General features: G+C 35.9%; 1 protein-coding gene across 1 annotated transcript; it reads left to right on the top strand.

Moving 5' to 3' along the window:
• Positions 1–14025: 14025 nt before the first annotated feature.
• LOC118525952 (olfactory receptor 4N4C) lies at positions 14026–14952 on the top strand. The gene has a single exon (XM_036076881.1). It carries the CDS (start codon positions 14026–14028, stop codon positions 14950–14952), a length of 927 nt encoding a protein of 308 aa, XP_035932774.1.
• Positions 14953–17360: the final 2408 nt, after the last annotated feature.

Raw genomic sequence — 17360 nt, 5'->3', positions numbered from 1 at the left:
TCCTCCCCCCCACCCCCAAAGCTCTTTTAAGATGAGAGTTGTCTAGCAGGCATAGGGGGCGATGAAAATGGATGAAAGGAGAAGGATAGAACCCCAATGAAGGGAGGCTTCAGAAAACAGAGAGAGGTGGGAATTCATATTATCTCTGATGATGGAGTATCTTAGTTATAAGTGTGTAGGCAATAGCATGGAACAAGTTGATGGGCTTAAGGTACATTTATAGAAACTTCTCTGTATCATTTAGGACCCTAACAGAAAACTGATGACACACTCCAAATAGAATAATTCACAAAGAGAAAATCACTGAGGGACTGTCTATAAAATTGCAGATAAGGAGGAGTCACATGGGTCAGTACCATAACCAGGGATTAGAAGCAGTACAGCTGTTAACACCATTATGCCCAAAGGGACTGGCAGAGTGAATAGATAAACCCAAAAGGAGAGAGATTTTCTTTTCCCAGATTTTTTAAAAATAAGACTTAATTTTCTTTTTTTATTATGTTAATCACCATACATTACATCATTAGTTTTTGATGTAGTGTTCCATGATTCATTGTTTGCATATAACACCCAGTGCTCCATTCAGTATGTGCCATCTTTAATACCCATCACCAGGCTAACCCATTCCCCCACCCCCCTCCCCTCTAGAACCCTCAGTTTGTTTCTCAGAGTCCATAGTCTCTCATGGTTTGTCTCCCCCTCCGATTTCCCCCCCTTCATTTTTCCCTTCAGTCTTAGGTTCACAGCAAAATGAAGCGAAAGGTACAAAGATTTTCCATACCCCATCATGCCCCCACACATGCATAGATTCCCTCATTTTCAGTGTCCCCCAACAGGGTGGTTACAAAACATCATAATCACACAATGTACATAGTTTACATTATGGCTTAGTCTTGGTGTTGAATATTTTGTAGGTTTGGACAAATGTATAATGACATGAATCCATCATTATATTATTATACAGAGTAGTTTCACTGTCCTAAAATTTCTCTGTGCTCTGCCTTTTCATCCTTCCCTACCCCCACCCCTGCCCCCCAAGCCCTGGCAACCATTGACCTTTTTACTGCCTGCATAGTTTTGCCTTTTTTGGAATGTCATATAGTTGGAATCATACAGTATATAGCCTTTTCAGAGTGGCTTCTTTTTCACTTAGTGATATGCATTTCAGTTTCCTCCATGTCTCCCTTTCTTTTTTTTATTGAAATACAATTGACGCAAAATGTTACATTAATTTTAGGTGTATACCATAGTGATTTGATAAGTCTATGCATTATGCTATCTTCACGACTAGTGTAGCTATCATTTGTCATCTTACAACACTATTACAATACCATTGACTATATTCCCTGTGCTTAATCTTTTATCCCTGTGAGATATCTTATATCTAAATTCAATTTAGTTAACATATAGTATATTATTAATTTCAAGGTGGAGAAATCACCAAAAAAATACAGTTATAATAGAATGTTATGAGGAATTATATGTATCTTATGGTTTTGGGTAAAATTGTAAATGGGATCGACTCCTTAATTGCTCTTTCTTCTGTCTTGTTGTTGGTGTATAGGAATGCCACTGATTTCTGTGCATTGGTTTTATATCCTGCCACTTTACTGAATTCCTGTATGAGTCCTAGCAGTTTTGGCGTGGAGTCTTTTGGGTTTTCCACATAAAGTATCATATCATCTCCAAAGAGTGAGTGTTTGACTTCTTCTTTGCCGATTCAGATGCCTTTTATTTCTTTTTGTTGTCTGATTGCTGTGGCTAGGACCTCTAGTACTATGTTGAATAGCAGTGGTGATAGGGGACATCCTTGCCGTGTTTCTAACCTTAGGGGGAAAGTTCTCAGTTTTTCCCCATTGAGAATGATATTCACTGTGGGTTTTTCATAGATGGCTTTTATGATATTGAGGTATGTACCCTCTATGCCTACACTCTGAAGAGTTTTGATCAAGAAAGGATGCTGTACTTTGTCAAATGCTTTTTCTGCATCTATTGAGAGGATCATATGGTTCTTGTTCTTTCTTTTATTAATGTGTTGTATCACATTGATTTGCAGGTATTGAATCAACCTTGCAGCCCTGGAATAAATCCCACTTGGTTGGGGTGAATAATTCTTTTAATGTATTGTTGGATCCTATTGGCTAGTATTTTAGTGAGAATTTTTGCATCCATGTTCATCAGGGATATGGGTCTGTAATTCTCCTTTTTGATGGGTTCTTTGTCTGGTTTTGGGATCAAGGTAATGGTGGCCTTGTAAAATGAGTTTGGAAGTTTTCTTTCCATTTCTATTTTTTGGAACAGTTTCAGAATAGGTATTAATTTTTCTTCAAATGTTTGGTAGAATTCCCCTGGGATACCATCTGGCCCTGGGCTTTTGTTTGTTGGGAGATTTTTGATTACTGCATCGGTTTCCTTAGTGGTTATGGGTCTGTTCAGGTTTTCTATTTCTTCCAGGTTCAGTTTTGGTAGTTTATAGGTCTCTAGGAATGCATCCATTTCTTCCAGATTGTCTGATTTCCTGGCATATAGTTGCTCATAATATGTTCTTATAATTGTATTTCTTTGGTGTTTTTGGTGATCTCTCTTCTTTGATTCATGATTTTATTTACTTGGGTCATTTCTCTTTTCTTTTTGATAAGTCTGGCTAGGGGTTTATTGGTCTTATTAATTCTTTCAAAGAACCAGCTCCTAATTTCATTGATCTGTTCTGTTTTTTTGATTTTTCTATTATTGATTTCTGCTCTAATCTTTATTATAAAAAGCATTTGCACAGCAAAGGAAACAGTCAACAAAACTGAAAGGCAACTGACAGAATGGGAGACGATATTTGCAAATGACATATCAGATAAAGGGCTAGTATCCAAAATCTATAAAGAACTTGTCAAACTTAATACCCAAAAAACCAAAAATCCAGTGAAGAAATCAGCAAAGACATAAACAGACATTTCTCCAAAGACATACAAATGGCTAACAGACACATGAAAAAATGCCCAACATCACTCAGCATCAGGGAAATCAAAACTCTAATGAGATACCACCTCTCACCTGTCACAGTAGCTAAAATTAACAACTGAGGAAACGACAGATGTTGGTGAGGCTGCAGAGAAAGGGGCACCCTCTTACACTGTTGGTGGGAACGCAAACTGGTGCAGCCACTCTGGAAAACAGTATGGAAGTTCCTCAAAAAGTGAAAAATAGAACTACCCTATGATCCAGCAATTATACTACTCAGTATTTATCCAAAGGATACAAACACAATGATTCAGAGGGGCACATGCACCCCAATGTTTATAGCAGCAATGTCCACAGTAGCCAAAATATGGAAAGAGCCCAGATGTCCTCGACAGAAGAATGGATAAAGAAGATGTGGTATGCATATATATATATGCATATGTATATACACACACATGCATATACATATATATATACACACTCAGCCATCAAAGAGAATGAAATCTTGCCCTATGCAACAGTGTGGATGGAACTATAGGGTATTATGCTAAGCGAAATAAGTCAGTCAGAGGAAGACAAATACCATATGATTTCACCCATATATGGAATTTAAGAAACAAAACACATGAATATAGGGGAAGGGAAGGAAAAATAAGATAAAAACAGAGAGACTCTTAACTCTAGGATAAAAACTGATGGTTGCTGGAGGGGAAGTGGGTGGGGAGATGAGGTAACTGGGTGATGGTCATTAAGGAGGGCACTTGATGTAATGAGCACCGGGTGTTATATGCAACTGATGAATCACTAAATTCTATCCCCGAAACTAATAATATACTATAGGTTAACTAAATTGAATTTAAATAAAAAATTTTAAAAAATTATAATAATATAAATCCAGGCACACCTATCACCTTTTTTGAAAAATAAGGGTATTATCATTACCTTTGGAATATACTATATGCCCCTTAATCCCATTCTTTTCCCTCTCTGCTCAGAAGGATACTATTATCCTGTTTTATCCTTTTGCTGAAGATTCCTCAGTGTTCTCTTGGTTGGAGGAAATTTGTTCTCTAGAACATTATATAGGAAAAGCACATGAGTATGAGTTTCTGGGTTAGTGCATGTTTAAAATTGTCTTGAGACTTGATAGATACCTTGGCTTAATATAAAATCCTTGTAGTGTACTTTCTTTAAATTTTTGAAATTATTTCTCCCCTTAAAAAAAAACACAACATTTTTGATGTTGCTGTTGAAAGAAGTCTGATGTTAACCTGCAGAGGAAAAACCCTTCATATGTAATTTTTTTTTTTTTTTTGGATACTATTTTTTCCTTAATAGTCAGTTAATTTCAGGGAATACAATACTTACAGATTTAAATATTTATTTTATCATAACTGTAATACTGCTTTCATCTAATAAGAAGAAGCAAGAGGACTTCTGTCTCATTTCAAAGCTTATTATTAAAGCTATGTAAGGATAGGCAGATAGATGGGTGGACCAAACTAGAGTACAGAAACACACTCACACAAATGGTAAATTGATTTTTGTCAAAGATACCAATATAATTCACCAGGAAAGGAAAGTTTTAAATGATACCACAGAAATTGAAGATTAATATGGAAAATAATAAACTTGGGCCTCTGTCTCCCTGCATACACAAAATGAATTTGAGTTGAATCATGGACCTAAATGTAGAAGTGGGAAGTATAAAGCTTCTAGAAGAAAACATACAATGTTTTCTTACATTGTTGGGATAAGCAATGATTTCTTAAACAGCACAAAAGAAGCTATAATCATAAAAAAGTGACAAATTGAACCTCAAAAAATTTTTAAAAATTACTTCTCATCAAAATACACCATTATGAAATTCATAAGCAAATCACACACTGGGAAGGAAATTTGGAATCTCATTTTTCTCTCTCTCTCCAAGTAAAAAATAGGCAAAATATTTAAATAGACGCTTCAGAAGATATACAAATATTGAAAGCTCATGGGATGATCACATCACTTGTCATCTGGGAAATGGCCCAAAACATGATTATGTGTTCAGGCAGAGCACTCTCCACTATTCTGCAGAACAGCAAACTTCAGAAGGAAGAGAAAAATTGGTTTATCACATGCTTCCAGGAGCATATAACATCCTTGATTCGAGACACTGTCACCTAAATGACTCAGTTGCTCTACCACTTCTCAATGCTGCCTGGTCAGTGGATGAGAACTGTGGGACCCTGACAAAGTGGGTGTTTGGAGTATGGACTCTGGATTGGTTGGTGCCTTTGCTGGTGAGACATTAGCTATCTCTAGGAATTGGTTAGCCCTGGGAGGGGCAGTCTCTCCAGAGTTGGCAAGGCCCCAAGATGTCAAAACATCAAAAATACAAAAAATAAAAAGGCATGATTAACATGCAACACCAGATGTTGGTGAGTTGGTGGAATGACTTGAACTGTTACACATTGCTGCTAGGAATTTAAAATAGTTCAACCACTTTGGAAAACTGGCAATTTCAGGGAGATTTAAACAGATATCTACCTTATGATCCAGTAATCCTACTTAGAAGTGTTTAGCCAAGAGAAATAAAGACACATGTCCACAAAGTGACTTTTATTAGAATACTCATGGAAACCTTATTCATTACCTGAGATCTGAAACAACCCAGATGTCCATAAGAGTATAAAAATAATAGAACCTTTGGATTATATACCTACAATGGAACATTATTCAGTAATAAGAAGCAGCAGCTGCAGATAATGCAATAGCATATATGAACCTCAAAATCATAATGCTGAGTTAAAAAACGAGTTGAAATAGAATACATGTCATATGATTCTGTTTTCATAAAATCTGAGGAAAAGCAAAAGTAATCCATGTTAGAAACTAGAAAGTGGTTGCTTACTATGATGGTGGTTGCAGGGGAGGAAGACAAGGATCAACAAGCAACTTTTTGGAGCAATGGAAATATTCTACATCTTCTTTGGAATTATTCTACATCTTGGTTCCTTGAGTGTATACATCTGACAGAAGTTATTAAGTCTAACATATGTGCATTTTAATAAATACAAATTATATTTTAAGAAATATCAAAAATTTATGTTCATGCTTCTTTGTAAATACATATAATTTCTTAATGGACACAACAGAAATTAATATTATCTTTCTGTTGTGAGGTGTGGGGAGAAATGGACACGTGGAGGACTGAGATGTGAAGGAGATTTCTCATTGTACAAATTATTTTTTAACCTTTTTATTTTTGAAACATATGCATATATTATTTATTTTAAAAAGGACAAAAATCGAATATGTTTAAAGCAGAATGTCTGATTTCTAATCCTTATCTTTTCCAGTTATCTCCATATTTGTAAATTATACAACCATCCACACAATTATGCCATTCAAAAAATCCCAGGAATTATCTTTGCTTCCTCACCTCTCACATCCAGTCCATCAACAAATCCCCTTGACTATTTCTCCAAAACATATCTTTGGTATACAATTGTCCCTCCATCTCCTGTTCCACCTCCTAGCCTAACTACCATCATTTCTTGTTTACAGTACTTTAAATACTCCCTAATTGGTCCCTTTGCTTCCACTCTTGCCTTCTAACTCATTATTTACTAATAACCAGAACAATCTTTTAAAAATGTAAATCAGATATTGGCACTCTTCTGTTTATAACATCTCAAATAGAATGATGACCAGTTGCCATTTGATCTGTATCTGGTCCTTCATCTCTATCTTGCCTATGTTTTTGTTTTTGTTTTTTTCTATTTGGTTACTACTCTTTTGCCACAGTGGCCTTTTTGCTTCGTCTTCCTCCTTTCTGCTTCTCAGTGCACCATCCTCTTTCTGCTTCATGGCCTTCTATCAGCTCTTTCTTTAGATCTTCACATAGTGGGATTATTCCAGACATTCAGATATCTGTTAAAATGCCACCTGTTCAGAAAGGCTCTCCTGGCCAGCACACCGAGCATAGCAGCTCTTCCCCCATCCCTTTCCAGCATATCACTCATATTTTTATCGTAGCACTCACTACTATCAGATTATTTCCTTTCTTGTGGGTTTGTTTAATGTCTTCTCCATGCATTTGAATGTAAAGTCCCCAGGAACAGGAAACTTTTTTTTGCCATGTTCAGTGCTACATTGCTGACTCTATAAGGGAAACTGGTTCATGATTTTAGTTTCTAAGATTGTTTAAAATGATAAATTTTTCCCAGCAGAATAAGAAGTCTCCATTCTAAGAACTAGTCTATTTATTTATTTATTTATTAAAGATTTTATTTATTTATTTGAGAAAGAGGGAATGAGAAAGAGAGAGAGCACAAGCAGGGGGGAGGACTTGAGGGAGAGGGAAAAGCAGACTCCCCACTGAGCAGGGATCACGACCTGAGCCCAAGGCAGATGCTTAACCACCCAGGCACCCCTTTTTCTGAGAACTAGGTCATCAGGTTAATTATTAGTGTTGTGCCAAATATTAGGAGGCAAGGTCCCTCAGTATGTCTATGTATGGTTATGGAAAAAACCCCACATTTTAGTCTTTGGTGGCAATAGACTGTAACATACTCCAAATGGGGAGTTTTCTGCCCCTATTTCATTGTTTGTTTGTTTCTTTTTTTTTTTTTTAAAGGAAACCAATTATTTATTAGATTTATTCTTAGGCACATTATCATTTTGTTACTTTAAGATATATTTAAAATATATCTTTATAAAATTATACAGTTGACCCTTGAACAACATTGGTTTAAACTACATGGGTCCACTTATATATGGACATTGTATTTTTTTTTTTAAGATTTTATTTATTTATTTGACAGAGAGAGACACAGCGAGAGAGGGAACACAAGCAGGGGGAGTGAGAGAGGGAGAAGCAGGCTTCCCGCGGAGCAGGGAGCCTGATGTGGGGCTCCATCCCAGGGCCCTGGGATCATGACCTGAGCCGAAGGCAGACGCTTAACGACTGAGCCACCCAGGCGCCCCAGGACATTGTATTTTTTTAAATTTAAATTCAAATTTGTTAACATATAGTGTAGTATTGACTTCAGGAGTAGAACTTAGTGATTCATCACTTACATATAACACCCAATGCTCATCACAACAAATGCCTTCCTTAATGCCCATCACCCATTTAGCTCATCCCCCCACCCACCTCCTCTCCAGCAATCCTCAGTTTATTCTCTAAACAATGTTAAGAGTCTCTTACAGTTTGCCTCCCTCTCTGTTTTTATCTTATTCTATTTTTTTCTTCCCTTCCCCTATGTTCATCTGTTTTGTTTCTTTTTTTTTTTTTAAAGATTTATTGAGAGAGAGAGAGAGAACAAGCAGGGGGAGGGGCAGTGGGAGAGGGAGACAAGCAGATCCCCACTGAGCAGGGAGCCTATAGTGAGGCTCGATCCCAGGACCCTGAGATCATGACCTGAGCTGAAATCAAGCGTCAGACGCATAACTGATTGAGCCACCCAGGCACACCTACCTGTTTTCTTTCTTAAATTCCACATAAGAGTGAAATCATATGGTATTTGTCTTTCTCTCACTGACATTTCACTTAATATAATACACTCTAATTCCGTCCATTTGTTGCAAATGGCAAGATTTCATTCACTTTGATGGCTAATATTCCAGTGTGTGTGTGTGTGTGCGTACACCACATCTTCTTTATCCATTCATCAGTCAATGGGCATTTGGGCTCTTCCCATAATTTGGCTATTGTTGATAGTGCTACTATAAACATTGGGGTGCATGTGCCCTTTTGAATCAGCATTTTTGTATCCTTTGTATCCTAATAGTGCAATTGCTGGGTCATATGGTAGTTCTATTTTTAGCTTTTTGAGGAACTCCATACTGTTTTCTAGCATGGCTGATCCAGTTTGCATTCCCACCGATAGTGCAAGAGGGTTCACCTTTCTTCACAGCTTCGCCAACATCTGTTGTTTCCTCATTGTTAATTTTAGACATTGTGACAGGTGTGAGGAGGTATCTTATTGTGGTTTTGATTTGTATTTCCCTGATGCCAAGTGATGTTGAGCATTTTTTCATATGCCTGTTAGACATTTGTATGTCTTCTTTGGAGAAATGTCTGTTCATGCCTTCTGCCCATTTCTTTATTGGATTATTTGTTCTTTGGGTGTTCAGTTTGATAAGTTCTTTATAGATTTTGGATACTAGCCTTTTATCTGATAAGACATTTGCAAATATCTTCTCCAATTTTGTAGGTTGCCTTTTAGTTTTGTTTACTGTTTCCTTTGTGGTGCAAAAGATTTTTATCTTGATGAAGTCCCAATAGTTCACTTTTGCTTTTGTTTCTCTTCTCTTTGGAGATGCGTCTAGCAAGAAGTTGTTGTGGCCAAGGTCAAAGAGGTTGCTGCCTGTGTTCTGCTCAAGGATTTTGATGGATTCCTGTCTCACATATGGTTTTTACCATTTCTCTTGTTGATATGATATATCATGTTGATTGTTTTGTGAATACTAAACCATCCTTGCATCCTGGGAATAAATCCCACTTGATTGTGGTATATGATTTTTTAAAAATGTATTGTTGGATTCGGTTTGCCAGTATTTTGTTGAGGATTTTTGCATCTATATTCATGAGAGATATTGGCCTCGACTTCTCTTTTCTGTGGTGTCTTTATCTGGTTTTAGTGTCTGGCCTCATAGAAGGATTTTAGGTTTTCTGCCTTTTCTATTTTTTTGGAATAGAGAAGAATAGGTATTAACTCTTCTTTAAATTTTTAGTAGAATTCATCTGTGAAGCTGTCAGGTCCTGGACTTTTTTTGGGTGGGTAGTTTTTTGATTACTGATTCAATTTCATTGCTGGTAATGTTCAAAATTTCTATTCCTTCCTGCTTTAGTTTTGGTGCATTATATGTTTTTAAGAATTTATCCATTTCTTCTAAGTTGTCTAATTTGTTGGCGTATGGGTTTTCATAATATTCTGTTACAATCCTTTGTATTTCTGTGGTGTTGGTTGTTATTTCTCCTCTTCATTAGTGATTTTATTTATTTGGGTCCTTTCTCTCTCCCTCTCTCCCTCTCTTTTTGATGAGTCTGGCTAGAGGTTTATCAATTTTGTTGATCTTTTCAAAGAATCAATTTCTGGTTTCATTGATCTGTTTTTGTTTTGTTTTTTTTTTTAGTTTCTATATCATTTGTTTCTGCTCTAATCTTTATTACTTCCTTTCTTTTGCTGGGTTTGGTTTTGTTTATTTTTCTTTTTCTAGGTCCTTAAGGTGTTGGGTTATGTTGTTTATATGAGATTTTTCTTACTTCTTGAGGTAGGCCTGTATTGCTATAAACTTCCCTCTTAAAATCACTTTTGCTACCTCCCAAGGATTTTGGACTGTTGTGTTTTCATTTTCATTTGTTTACATATAATTTGTGATTTATTCTCTGATTTCTTGGTTGACCCATTCCTTTTTAGCATATAATTTAACCTCCATGTATTTATGGTCTTTCCAGATTTTTTCTTGTGGTTGATTTCTAGTTTTACAGTGTTTTGGTTGGAAAATATGCATGCTTTGACTGATTTTTTTGAATTTGTTGAGCCTTGTTTTTGGCCTAATATGTGGTCTATTCTGGAGAATGTTCTGTGTGCACTTGAAAAGAATTTGTACTCTGTTGTTTTAGGATGGAATGTTCTGAATATGTCTGTTAAATCCATCTGGTCCAGTGTGCCACTCAAAACTACTGTTTTCCTTGTTGATTCTCTGTTGGGATGATCTGTCCATCAATGTAACTGGGGTGTTAAAGCCCCTTACTGTGATTGTATGAGGATGAAATGTCTTTGATTGTGCACCGTATTCTTTAAGAAAACATTTTATGTTTAGTATTTTAATTTTTTAAATAGTTTGAAAATCTTTCCTTTAAAACAAAATCAAATCTAAAATTTAAATTATGTTGCCTTCTACTACATGATTTTTAATTATTTTTCTTCTGCTTAATATTTAGTTGAAAAAGAAATAGTTCATTATTGCTTTAGCAGAGCATAGGAGTGAAAATAACAAATACCAAGGGTGTAATAGGACCTATTTGGGAGAACATCCTCTCTTTACATGGAAGGACTATGGAAAGGAGACTTTGTGAGCATCATTTATTTTATCTTTGCCTATCTTTTTGTCACCAGAAATATGTTGAATCTAACATATTTACCACCTACTTGACCACAATTTTTTTCTAGATGTAGCAATGATTTTTTTATCAATTATACTATTTTTCTCTTTTTGAATTGCAGTGTAAAACATAATTTCCTGTGGCTTTCTACTCACTGAGACCTAATAAATATGCTTGCAATTCTATTGTCTCTGTCACTGATGGAATGTTGACTTTAAATCCCAGAAGTGATACAGTGTCTGTTTAACTGATTTGTACTTGAATATTTGTACCTAACAAATCTCAAGTTTAATCTTTGATTATATCTTGTTGGCATTCTAATAATTCCCATTGCAAGCATTCAATAGCTTTGTTAGCCTTCAAATTCCCAACGTACATTCTCCATTGCATCACAAATTGGCTGTGCATTTCAATGTGTAAGAAGCTCCTGTATGAGATTTATTTAACAACAAGGGTAGGAATAATCAGTAATTGTTCCTTCCATTAGAAGGTGATGCCTGCTGTGTGAGAGTAGTGTTGGATTGCTAGAGATGTGTTTTTATCTTCATATTTATGAAGAATAGAAAGAAGGAATAAATGGAAACATATTACAATTCTTCAGGTGGGGCATTTACTGTCATGGAATGCAAAGGTCAGAATTAGAGTAGAAATAAACTAATATATGAGGTCTGAATTCAGTGATACAGCGACACCTTTTATCTGTTCTCAACAATATGTATCTAGTTCTTCTCAATATTTAAAATTACTTTAATGGGGATATACAAAGCCTTTGTTAAAATACCAGTTGTCTTGGGGATGTTAATACTTGGTGTTAAATTTACATATCACATATTAACTGAGAGAAGTGAGGGATGTTAGATGGTAATGAATCCCATCTGTTAAAGAGTTAATAGAAGAACAGAAGTTTATGATAGAAAATAAGACACAAGATACAGAGGAAGAGCCTGCAGCTTTTACCTTAGAGGTATTTAAGTTATTTATTTTTTTTTTTAAGGAAGCCCGATGCTGGGCTCGAGCCCAAGACTCTGGGATCATGATCTGAGCCGAAAGCTTAACTGACTGAGCCACCCAGGCACATCTCCCCCCACTTTTCTTGATGTCTTAAAGATAGCATCAGTGTTTGAAAGACTATGAAATAACTACTGTATAATAGTGTGCAAGATGCATACTACTTAGGAGTTAAGTAGAGAGGGATTTCTGATTCATTTTTTTAGCAGCAGGTTTATGCACAGAAGGAATGATAAATATTGAAGCCAATGAATGCTTAAGCAAAAAAAGGAAGGAAGGAAAGGAAGGAAGGAAGGAAGGAAGGCAGGAAGGAAGGAAGGAAGGAGAAGAAAGAAAGAAAGAAAGAAAGGAAGAAAGAAAGAAAGAAAGAAAGAAAGAAAGAAAAAGAAAGAAAGAGAGAAAGAAAGAAAGAAAGAAAGAAAAAGAAAAGAAACAAAGAGAAAGAAAGAAAGAAAAAGAAAGAAAAAAGGAAAGGAAAGGAAAAGGAAGAAAACTGATTTGGATGGTGCCATTTGTAAATTTTTGTGCTTTAGTTTTGCTTAGGAGACAATGTGTGTGTGTGATCATATATGTGCCTTTGTGATGTAAAGTACCTCTTTCATAATTTCCAATTTAGACTATACATGGAAACCTCTGTTACTAATTAATCTATTTAGGTTTAGACATACAAAAAGCAAGTATTTTTATGTTTTGAATAGATTTGCTGTTGTAAAAATTTCCTTTGGTTTCTTGATTTGGGATGCTTTTCTCTTCCTTCTTTCCCTCTTTCATTCTGTCTCATCTTACATTTAGTTAGTGGATCCTTCTTGCCCTCCTCTCCACACTCCATATTCCACAACACTATTTAAAAACAAGTGTGCCATGTAACTGAAAGCATGTGAGATATTGTTTCTTTTTCTTTTAAGATTTATTTATTTGAGAGAGAGAAATAGCATGAGTGGGAAGGGCAGAGGAAGAGAGGGAGAGAGAATCTCAAGAAGACTCTGCTGAGCACAAAGTCTGATGCAGGGCTTAATCTCATGACCCTGAGATCATGACTGGAACAGAAACCAAGTGTCAGATGCTTACCTGACTGTGCCACCCAGGTGCCCCTGTGAAATATTGTTTTAAATCGCTAGTATTTTGCTCTAGTTCAAATTTCTTCAAGCTTTTTAAATTTTTCGTTTCAGTAATAAACCATTTTGAACATGCAAACCAGTATCTATATTTTATTCGTATACTTTACATTTTACACCATGATTCTATATAAAGTATAGAACTTTCAAAAATGGAACTTCAAAGAATCAGATATAATAATATATGTATATAAATTCTACTATTATTATTTTCATGCCAATAAATTATCATGTGTGTTGGGTGACCACATTCCCAATTTAGAGGCCACTGTACAGATAAACCTCAGATCTTATATTCTCCAGAATGACCAGGATTTTTTTTTTATTTAGACCACATGGATGGGTTGATATTCTATAGGGGAAAAGGAAATATTTCAAATAAGCAGTTTTTTTTTTTAACTTTTTAAGTCAGCCTTCTTAAGGTATAATTTGCATAGAGTAAATGTAACAATTTCTGTATAGTTTAGTAAATTTTGATGAAAGAACAGACACTTGTAACCATTATAGTCAAGATATGGAACATTTCTGTCACCTTAAAAACTCCGTCATTCCTCTTTGCAATCAATCCCCACCTCAACTCCCATTCAGATAAAAACCTGAAGAACTTGATAACTGAGATTGATAGTTAAATAGAAGCAAAGAACTGAAGAAGCAGAAGAGTGTGGTTTCAAATCAGGGTGTTGGCAGATAGAAATGTAGAAGAATAATGGGTAGAAAAGATTTCTTAGGTTGTGGAGAAGTGATGGTGTAACAGATGTGGCACATACTGCTTTTACTTTGAATAGGACTATGATATAGATGCAAGAGATGGAAATAAACTCTCTGCTTCCTGATGTTCTGTAGGTAGAGGAGATGGAAAATGACAACAGCACAGTGGTGAAAGAATTCATCCTTCTTGGTCTGACCCAGTCTCGAGGTATTCAGCTCCTGGTCTTTGTGCTGATTTTAACTTTCTATCTCATCATCCTCCCTGGAAATTTCCTCATCATCCTCACCATCAGATCAGACCCTGGCCTCACAGCCCCACTCTACTTTTTTTTGGGCAACTTGGCCTTCCTGGATGCATCCTATTCCTTCATTGTAGCTCCCAGGATGCTGGTGGACTTTGTTTCTGAGAAGAAGATAATTTCCTATAGGGGTTGCATCACTCAGCTCTTTTTCTTGCACTTCCTTGGAGGAGGGGAAGGATTACTCCTTGTTGTGATGGCCTTTGACCGCTACATTGCCATCTGTCGGCCTTTACATTATTCAACTGTCATGAACCCTAGAGTTTGCTATGCCTTGCTGTTGGCTCTGTGGCTTGGAGGATTTATCCACTCCATTATCCAGGTAGCCCTCATCCTCCATTTGCCCTTCTGTGGCCCAAACCAACTGGATAACTTCTTCTGTGATGTGCCACAGGTCATCAAGCTGGCCTGCACAGACACTTTTGTGGTGGAGCTTCTGATGGTCTTCAACAGTGGTCTGCTCACCCTGCTGTGCTTTCTGGGGCTTTTGTCTTCCTATGCCATCATCCTCTGCCATGTACGTGGGTCTGCTTCTGAAGGGAAGAGCAAAGCACTGTCCACATGCTCCACTCATGTCATTATTATACTTCTCATGTTTGGACCTGCCATCTTCATCTACACTCGCCCCTTCGGGGCCTTGCCAGCTGACAAGGTAGTTTCCTTCTTCCATACTGTGATCTTTCCATTAATGAACCCTGTGATTTATACCCTTCGCAACCAGGAAGTGAAAACTTCCATGAGGAGGTTATTGAGTCGGCATGTGGTCTGCTGAATAGATTTTATAATAGGAAGTAAAGAAGAGGAAATTCTTGCTGTAAATCATACATTCATTTAACAAATATTGTTTTTCACTGAGTACAACCCATTTGTCAGGTACTATTGTAGGCAATGAGAGAGAGTTATGCATAATTAGGGAATAAACTTGGTATGCTTAAAGAATATGAAAGAAACACCTGAGTATTTCTCAGTTGGAGTATGATGAATAATTGTGAGAGATTTAGGGGATAAATATGTTACTGTAAGGGTCAAATCACTAAGGACTTTTAGGCGGAGATAAGGAGTTTTATTCTAATTGCTGTAAGAATACATGTTAATATTTTAAGCAAGAGAGTCACTCATCTGTAATTGCTTCTTGTATGGTTTAGAGCAACATCAAGATTCTGGGCAGAGATCAGTTAAGTTGCAAAACACCATTAAGAGCCAAATGTTATTCTGCAGACTTGTTTTGAAAAAAGTCTCTCTCTCTCTCTCTCTCTCTATATATATATATATACACACACACACACACACACACATATATACACACACACACACATATACACACACACACATACATACATATATATATAAAAAATCATATATATATATGTATATATATATATATATATAAAATCAATTGATTGATTGATAGGTATATTCCCCCACCCCAATTTGGTAAATGGATAAAAAGGAAAATAATTGGTTTTATAGAAAAATGTCATGAGATTATTTCATTTGATTTTTTCAGAGCTTCATGATTACTACTAATGGATGTTTACAAATCCTCCCTGTATGTTAAACCTTGCCCTCAGTTGATTTCACTCATTATGATAATGATAGTTATTTGGTACCATAGCTCTATTGGAGATTACATAACTACTCTAGTTATTTTAAATATAATGGGTTTTAGTGTGGGAAATTAAGTACTTGTAAAATCTTTTAAGGGATAGAAGACTATTTTTTATGCTGGGCATAAAAATGGTTGCCAGAAAAACAGTATAAAACTAACGTGCCAAGTGATCTATCTCTGAAATAATCAGGGGAATAGGGAAACAAGAAGCCATTTTGCCAGCTACTGACTGAAAGACTATATCAATTAGCCATGGTCTGGGAACAGGAAGATGATATAGAATACCTTTAATGTTACTGCCTCTGTCTCCAATTAATTTTTTCTAAATTCAAGTTTTACATGAGTATATTTGATAGCCACAATTTGGAGCCCTAGATGCAAAGGTCCTAGAAGAACCTGTTTATATGTTTTTAGCTTTATTGGAAAACAAAATAAAACAATGCCAAAAATGGTAGTAAAATGTAGGATAATAGTTTTACAACCTTGGAAGTGAGAAAGGCCAGGGAAGTATGATATAAAAATAGTAAGTGAAAAGAAAAATAGTTATATTTGACATGTTTAAAAATATATGTGTAGGTAAAATGTAAAAAACTGATGAAAATTTGCCTGCCACATATGGATATGCAGATTATTTTCTCTGTAATTATAGAGGCTTGCATGGAAATTGAATTGAATTCCTCCCTACCCCAGAATGGTACAAGGGAGCATCCATGCATAAAAATTATTAACTAAAAATTAATATAAATGATAAAAGATTAATTTATTTAACACACAAGGAATTTAATAAATGAATATGAAACAATTACATACCCAGAAGGTAACTGGAAATGGGCAATTGAAACTAATAGTTAATTAACAAAGAAAAAAATGGAAAAGCTTATAATATTATTCTCAAAAACATATCATGAGACTACAGAGCACTGATTGTGGTTAGCTTGTAGAAGAATGTTGTTCATGTATTATCAACAACAGGAAAGTGCAAAATAAAAATTATACATTTCTATGGGGCTTCTAAAGAGTGGGTGAAGCAAGGAAGCCTTATTACCGAGCTCCAGAGAGGGACAAAGCCCATCTAGATGAGCAGAGAGTTATGGCAGTTTTTATATCTGTAGGCAAGTTATCTAGTCTGGGTATGGGCGCATGGAGGAGTGATCCTACCATAGATTGAGATATTTGGTAGAGATGAGGAAAAAGCTCTAAGCTGTGGATAGACTGGAATCTGAAAAAGCCCCAAACACAAAAATAAATAGCTCACTTTTATAAATGTCTCCCCCAACAACCACTGACACCTATACCAGTAATTTGCTCAGAAAGGGACAGTGGAGGAAGAAATGAAAATCAGAGGGGATTTGTACATTCTCAGCCATTATTGTAGTGCTTGGGTATTGATGTCTATAGAGTTGAATCATAAGGGAAACAAACATATCTGAAGTGTGGTTCAAACTCCTCCTGGCTCCAAGTATCAGCAAGATAAAAGATCTTGCTGGCAGTTGGCAGATGTTGGAGGTAAAACTAATCTGAGCTAAGTTCAGTTTAATTAAAGATGATTCCAAGTCCCAGTTCAACTAGAC

The sequence above is a fragment of the Halichoerus grypus genome, chromosome 8 (genome assembly GCF_964656455.1).
Source record: "Halichoerus grypus chromosome 8, mHalGry1.hap1.1, whole genome shotgun sequence".
In the NCBI taxonomy this organism is placed as follows: domain Eukaryota; kingdom Metazoa; phylum Chordata; class Mammalia; order Carnivora; family Phocidae; genus Halichoerus; species Halichoerus grypus.
The sequence above is the reverse complement of the archived record's forward strand: the minus strand, read 5'-3'. Positions and strand labels throughout refer to the sequence as shown.